This window comes from Pinus tabuliformis, chromosome 7 (genome assembly GCF_031772625.1).
Source record: "Pinus tabuliformis cultivar Carrire ecotype Pingquan chromosome 7, CPIR1, whole genome shotgun sequence".
In the NCBI taxonomy this organism is placed as follows: Eukaryota; Viridiplantae; Streptophyta; class Pinopsida; order Pinales; family Pinaceae; genus Pinus; species Pinus tabuliformis.
In genome coordinates, this window is record NC_142293.1 from 1600347859 (window position 1) to 1600355581 (window position 7723).

The following is a 7723-nucleotide window of genomic DNA, read 5'->3' on the forward strand; positions in this document are numbered from 1 at the left end:
AATAAAAATAATTATTTGGATTTTATGTCTTTAAATAGGTTATATTAGAGAAAAATAACATGGGAAAAATCATAGGTTTGCAAAACTAAGAGTTAAAAAAGATCGTTGATAATTTGACTGAGCCAAAATGTTTAGATAACATAACATAACAATAACATAAAAGGACATTACAACATCTCTTCCATACTGAGTTGGAGAGTGTCTATTGATGCAAAAATGATACAATAATAAAATATAATTGTTTTAAATTTGTTGACTCAATTATTTTCAAAATTCAATAGACTTATCATTTCCCTCTCAATACTCACTATCTTCAATATTTGAGTTTTTTTTAATAGGGATTTAACTAGTAAGTCAAGCAAGTATAAAGTTGGGGGAGTTCTAGTTTTGGATAAAAGCAAGGTTTTTCATTTAAATTTGGGTTTGACAAAGGATCAAATAACTATATTAAGATTTTAAGATTCATGTAAAATATAAAGTGATGTCTATGACATTTCTAATTTTAGGGCTCACAATATATTTTGATTCCAAGTTGGTGGTGTCATGGTTATAAGGATCATTTTATTTTGGTGATGTCATGTATGAAGATTAGTGATAATCAAAAAATTTAAACTTCAAAATTACTTTTAAATAAAATTAAACTATCCCATAAACCATTCAAACTTTTACACATTTTTTATTTATTTATACATTTATCTTTGTAACTTAAAACATTTAATATTTATAAACATATTTAAATTAGTTACACAAATTAAAATAATAACAAATTTCACTTTTTACATCGGCCAATATTAATTAATATTTAACTATACATTAACTCATCCAATGATCCACTTATTACCTTTCCATCATCTCCGTTTATTATTTTATATTTATTCTCAATTTCTCATTCAATGATCCACTTATTACAATTAACTCATTCAATGATCCACTTATTACCTTTCCATCATCTCCGTTTATTATTTTACATTTATTCTTATACCTTTCGATCCCATCGTTTTTATCATTTTACATTTATTCTTATACCTTTCGATCCCATCCTTTTTATCATTTTATTGTCAATTAATAAACCAGATGTAATGAAACAAAAATTACTTTATTACATAATGTTAATAATTGCTATATATTTAAAATGTCCATTCGGATACCAAATTCACTTCACCCACAGACAGAGACTCGAGAGACGAGTGCCCCCACATTTTGTCCGCTTCTGCATTTAACGACGCGGTAGGGAATCTTCTCATATAATTTTTTTCGCAGCACGAAAAAACTATATATTTGTATTTATAATCAAAAATTGTTTTATATACAATGACAATATTACTGCCAGGAAAGCTGCAAGCTTGAAAACATGCCCATCTTGAAACTGACAAAGTATCTAATTTCCAGAAAACATGCCCAGACGCTGAGAGGATATCCAGATGTAAATAGAGCTTCATTTGTTCATTTCGCCACAAGTGTATGATGCAAATTAAGGAAAGAAAACTAAACAGATGGTACTATAGAAGCCATCATATGTGCATAAGACATTAAAAAAACCAAAATTTCTACCATAAGTAATTGCTATATGCCCTGAAATTGGAAATCTTGGATCTGGTAGATAGCGTTGTTCGCCTTTATCTGCAATCTCCATAAACCTTGGGGCAAGGTTAGACCCCTTTTAGATAGAGCGTCCGCCTTTTTGTTTTTGTTCCTGTCAATATGGAAAATAGAATAGTCCTTCCTGTAGTCCCATAATGCTGCTATCCTGTCCATCCATCCGGCAAGGTGAATGTTTTTTATGTGATTCTTTGACAGAACATGGTCAGTTATTACCTTGGAGTCTCCATAGATTTGCAGATTCAGTATGTCCAGAAATTTGCTGAAGGAGAGGAGACCAGCTAAAGCCACTGCTTCCGCTCTATTGTTTGTCCCCGGACCAGCATTCCAATAAATTTCTATAGTTTGTGCATTTTCCATCTTGATGAAAATGCCACAGGCACAGATACCTTGCTGTGCAGCACCGTCGAAATATGCACGTGGGGTCGAAGTATGCCCTTGGCATAAACCTTCTTCCACTGCCATACTTGTCGATAGTGGACTCATAGTCCCTTCCATAATTTGTGTTGAGCTTCCCGCCTGTTCTGAGGGCATTGTATAGGGAAATTATAGAATCGGTGACTGAAGAACTTGATACCACCTCTGAGCTGAAAATTTTACCATTCCTCCATTTCCATATGCTCCAGATAGCCAATAAGGGAATGGCTCTCCATTCTTTCTTCATGTTGCTCCAATTTTTAATAGCTTCAGACATTGATGGGATAGATACAAGTGGAAAACCAAAGTGGGCCGAAAGTTCCTGCCAGATAGGCTGCACCTGTAGACAGTTGAGGAAGAGATGAAAATTATTTTCAGAGCTTTCTCTGCACAATGGACAAATGGCCGGTCCATGCCAGTTTCGTTTTTGTAAGTTTTCCCACGTAAGGTTCCTATTATAGAACACCAACCATGCAAAAATAATTATCTTGGTGGGACATCCGGTTTTCCACAATGAGGGAGGGAAAACATCTCCAGCTATTTCGATTTCGGAACTAAGAAGCTGCAAATAAACATGTTTAACCTTCACCTGCGTGGAGCCATCCATACCTCCCCATATGAGCAGGTCTTTGTCCGCCGATCGAAATATTCCATGACCCTGCAAAGAGGATATAACATGGTCCCAATGTGCCTTCATTTCTCCATTGAGTTTCAATTCCTGCGAGGATTTCCAAATGGGGATGGCCCCATCCCATTGCCGAATGGTACTGGCCCAATAGAAAAACCCTCTGATATGGAGCGCACTTAGCAAACGAGGGGAAACATGGATTTTTCCCGCACCACCAGCAAACGCATCCCTTCCAATCAGGATCTGAGATCCTGTCTGAAATTTCCATATGATGTTCTTCCTTAAATATGGTTCCAGCTTCTTGAACCCCCTCCAGATAGCCGATCCAAATGAGGACCCAATGTGATCCACCCTAATCCAGTATGTCATATCCCTGTTTTGCATATATTTTGCGCGGATAGTCAAGCTCCATAATGAGTCACCCATGACAGCCTTCCACATTGATTTGCATAAAAGAGCTTTTCTAAATTGTGCCAAATCTAAAATGCCCCATCCCCCCAGTTGTTTAGGCCGCGTTATTGCAGATAGCTTGGTTAAATGAAATTTATAATGTTCCTTATCACAGCCCCAGATAAAATTGGCAATCATCTTGTTCAAGTTCTTAATTATAGCAGTTGGAATGAAGAACAAGTGTGCCCAATAAACCATCGTTTGTACCAAAACAGCTTGTGTCAGGGTCATCCTACCACCTTTGGATAAGCACAGGTTTTCCCAGGCAGCAATCTTTTTGTAGAATCTATCTGTAATCCATGACCAATCCGCCACCCTGTAACCTGAAGTTTTCAATTTAAAACCCAAGTATTTAAGTCCGTTCCGGAGAGGAATAGCTTGTATGTTAAAGAGCTGAGATAGAAATCAGATCAGATTTCCGTTTGTATCCTCCACATAGAATGAAGATTTCCCTTCATTAACAGACATGCCTGTTGCACTTTGAAATCTTCGCAAAATTTCATGAAGACAAATCCATGTTGTCCTGCATAACATAGCAGTTAAAAGAATGTCATCGACAAAAAAACTATGGGATGAGTTTATACCTCTGCAAATAGGAAGTGGACGACATTGTTCATTTTGAATCACCTTCTTGATATGGAGGCTGAGAGAGTCCATCACTAATATGAATAAGAGTGGGGACAAGGAACATCCTTGCCTGAGCCCCCTGGCAGCTTTGAAAAAAGGAGAGGGTAAACCGTTGATTATAACAGCATAGTTAACCTCCTCCACACATGCCATTATCCATCTTGAGCACCTTGAGTTCAGTCCAATCTTGGCAAGTAGACATCGCATGAATCCCCAATCCACGCTATCGTACGCCTTTTTTAAATCTATCTTCAATACAACAGCCTCCAATCTCCTAGTGTGAATAGAATGTATTGATTCTTGAGTGATGGCAACCGCATCCATTATATTCCTATCCTTGAGGAAACCGTGCTGCTCTGGGGTTAAATGCATTGATAACACACTTCTAATGCGAATAGCAATGATTTTGGAGATTGTCTTATATAAAACATTGCATAAAGAAATTGGTCGATAATCTGAGAATGATGCAGATAGAGACTTTTTCGGAATCAAAGCAATGTATGTGGAGGTAATACGATGACTTATGAAGCCCTTTAATCTTGATTCCTCAACCAAGTGTAGGATGTCATCCTTGAACAGATCAAAAAAGTGGATAAAAAATTCTATGGACCACCCATCCGGATCTGGACATTTGTCCTTTTGGAATGATTTCATCGTGGCCAGAATTTCATCTTCAGAGACTTCTTGGAATAGGGTATCATTTTGGGTCTCATCGAACATGCAGGGATATAGATCAATGCCCCAAAGGATATCTTCGATGCGGCTTCCGATTTCTCTGCTATATGCCTTTTTGAAGTAATTCACAGCTTCACAAGTTATATCTTCTTGAGAATAAAAAGTTTTGCCAGCATCATTCTTAATTTCCCAAATCATATTAGCCTGCCTCCTTCTGTTTGCAAATCTGTGAAAATACTTTGTATTTTTGTCGCCTTCTTTGAGCCATATGGCGCGGCTCTTAAGACGCCAAGTGGATTCCTCCTCTGCTAATTGTTGGCATTATGATTCAAGTGTTGTCCTTGATGGCAACTCACTCAGTGGATGGTACAGGTGCTCAGAGGTTGGTACAGGTGATGGCAACTTAATCAGAAGACAGATCTCAGTACAGCATGCCAAGGAAGCTCATACACGCCGTTTCGTTAAGCCCAAGTCGCGTGTACACGCTAGTTCGATTCAGAAAAAGCGCGTGTATGTGGAAAGGTTCCTTTGGTTCATGGTGGTTAGTCCTTGGAAGTTGTGCCTATGATTTCGGACCATTATGTCTCGACGGGCGTGTCGATCCCTAGTTTTAAAGTTGATGGTATTGTGTTACTATGGTTTTGGCTCTTGGTATTGAGAAAGGCCTAAGGCTATATAAGGAGAAGAAGATCATTAGGCATAAATCATCTTTCGACAAGGCTTGAATATCTAAGAGAGAAAGAGATCTGATATGCAGGTTCTGAGTTGCTTGATCTAAGCCAAGGAGAGATCACATCGGTTGATGGAAGACTAGATCTAAGGATAGATCGGGATCTAATGGTTTGAAATGCACTATCATGATATGGTTGATTATGCGTATTTCTAGATCTGCATATTGTCGCAATGTTACGTTCTGGGTCTAACTAATATCTGGTACAGCTGCAAATTGAGAAAGTTTATTTTTAGATCTGTACGCAGGTTGGCTTCGGTAAAAGAGCGTGTACACGCGGGTTCTGCTCATTAAAGTAGCGTATATCTTTTGAAGCTTGATTTTGGGTTTACAATGGGGTCTGACTGTTATTGCAGAGTTCTGTAGTCTGCTCTGTGTTCTGGTAACTGGTGATTGACAGGGTTCAGTGGTTCAGTGATTCAAAGTTTGGTTGTCTTATGCTTCAATGATCTGTTGTGGAAATTGAATGAATTGTGGTCTTCAGATTGTAATGTTGTGCTTCAGGAATATCCAAGTCTGAAAATGTATGAAAAGTGATACCTGGAAGAAGGAAGATTGTAGGTCAGCACCTACGTACTAGTATCTTGGCTAGTACAAGAGCAAAGGGGGTTGGAGCTCCCTTCCAAGGAAGTTTGGAGAACGAGAGAAGGTTGAAGCCTTCTGCAGGTTGTAGCCTGCGTACTGGTATAAGGCTGCACCAGTACAAAAGATTGTAAACTGAAGTTTCATATTAAAGAAAGATAGAGACAACTTGCAGCAGGTGGTTTTCACCCACATTGGGTTTCCACCTTATATCTTGGTGTTCATGTGTGTGGCTTTTTATCTGTTCTGTTATACTGCACATGTTTACTGTTAATATGATGAATAATGTCCTGATGCACTTAATTGAAGAATAAGCTAACTAAATTGTGAGTTTTTGCTTATACGCTGTTTTACTTCGTCACAGTAGCGTGTACACGCTGGTTCACTTAACTGAAGTAGCGTATATGTTTCTGGGCATAGAAAAAGTTTGATTACTCTGATAATACTGATTCACCCCCCCTCTCAGTATTATTTCCAACACTAATATCTTTTGCTTTTTTTTCCCAAGTTCCCATATACGTTTCCGGGTATTTGAGGATAAGGAATTACTTTTAAAGCAAGTGGATAAGATATGCAATTCCTTGTCAATATCTTTCAGCTCCTTCCTATTTGATTCCACTTTGTCTCGCTGCCATTTTTTTACTTTGCCACGAAGAAGTGCCATACGCTTAATGAAGTCCATAGACTGATGTTGTGGTGGTCCTGAGTACTGCTGCCACGACTCCTTAATGAACTGGTTGAAATGTTCATCCAAAAGCCATGTACGGTTGAATTTATATGGAAAACCAAATTTACATCCATTATCATTCCATTGTATATATATTGGCTGGTGATCCGATATATGCGCAGGGACAATTTTCATCATTGGTGGACCGAACCTGTCGATCAACTTCCCGTGAATGATATATCTATCCAATCTTTTTGCCAAAAATGCTTCACTTGACCGCCCGTTATCCCATGTAGGACCCCGGCATTCTGGCTGAATATCTATGAAGTTATTTTGAATAATTGCATTTCGGATCATGCGCCCTATCGGGTCAAATTTCCTTCCATTGCCCCAGGTTTCATCATTACACAAAGTGCTATTAAAATCACCTCTCATCAGTAAGGAGTCGATATCCATGAGCTCAGATGAAAGAAACTTTTCCCAAAAAGTATACCGCTGTCTATATGGGGCGTAAATATTTAAAATATGCACTGGTTCGTGACAACCACGAAAATATGCTAGAATTAGAATTCCAGCAAAACACTGAAATGCAGTAGCTCTGATCCATTTTGGGTCCCATATGACAGCTAAGCCTCCTGACAACCCTGCAGCGTCGGTAGCTACCATGTGCCAAGAAGGAAACATTCTTCTAAAATATGAGATAGTTTGAGTTCGGTCATGCATTGTTTCTTGGATAAGAAGCATTCTAGATTTAGTGGAGCCAAAAAGTTCCTTCAGGGCCGTATATTTTGGGCCGGCACCTAAGCCCCGAATGTTCATGGATAATATGTTATACATTGCAGCCATCAGATGGCCTGCATGCTCTAAGGGGCCCTCTTGTGGATAATTCCTCCTCAGCAATTTCAGATATGGGAATATCGACCAAATTTAGTCCTCTAGGAGACGTAGCCTTCCTGTCCTTCCTTCCGCGAAAATGCCTGCTACCCCACTTTTCTTTTCGCCGAACAGTAATAAACCCTGCCGATCTAGGGCTGATAACAAGGGATGGGGATTTATCAGGTTTGTGAATAGTGAGGGGTTCCAGGTTTAATGACGCCCTTTGCAACAACATATCTAAATCAAAATCAAAGGAATTGGTATCAGCTGATCTCGGGGAGTTGAACGGGGTGAATGATTCACATATAGCCTTCCCCTTTGGATCGGCTCTACGCTTCCCCGCAGGAGAGGGGATCATAGAAGGTAGGGGGGGAATATTGGCAGGGGACTAGGGGGAAGAAGAAATGTATAGGATGGATTTAGTTTGGCCGACCCCCGACGGTTCATCGGTCGGCGGGGTGAGGGGAATGGT

At 39.0% G+C, this 7723-nt stretch overlaps 1 protein-coding gene across 1 annotated transcript; it reads right to left on the minus strand.

Annotated features, from left to right (window-relative positions):
• Positions 1-1158: 1158 nt before the first annotated feature.
• Positions 1159-7041, minus strand: LOC149254249 (uncharacterized). Its single transcript, XM_089454739.1, has 8 exons — positions 6258-7041; positions 3891-4701; positions 3722-3807; positions 3561-3617; positions 1989-3417; positions 1816-1900; positions 1325-1378; positions 1159-1236 (listed from the first exon to the last, which is right to left on the minus strand). Exons 1-8 carry the CDS (start codon positions 7039-7041, stop codon positions 1159-1161), a joined length of 3384 nt encoding a protein of 1127 aa, XP_089310865.1.
• Between the last annotated feature and the right edge of the window lie 682 nt (positions 7042-7723).

Excerpts from the sequence above, each read along its gene's own strand:
- LOC149254249 (XM_089454739.1), bottom strand. The coding sequence starts at position 7,041 with ATGGTAGCTACCGACGCTGCAGGGTTGTCAGGAGGCTTAGCTGTCATA. Across the intron at positions 4,702-6,257 it reads CTTATCCACTTGCTTTAAAA|AGGAGGAATCCACTTGGCGT; the intron begins GTAATTCCTTAT and ends AACAATTAGCAG. Across the intron at positions 3,808-3,890 it reads AAGATTGGACTGAACTCAAG|CTGCCAGGGGGCTCAGGCAA; the intron begins GTGCTCAAGATG and ends CTTTTTTCAAAG.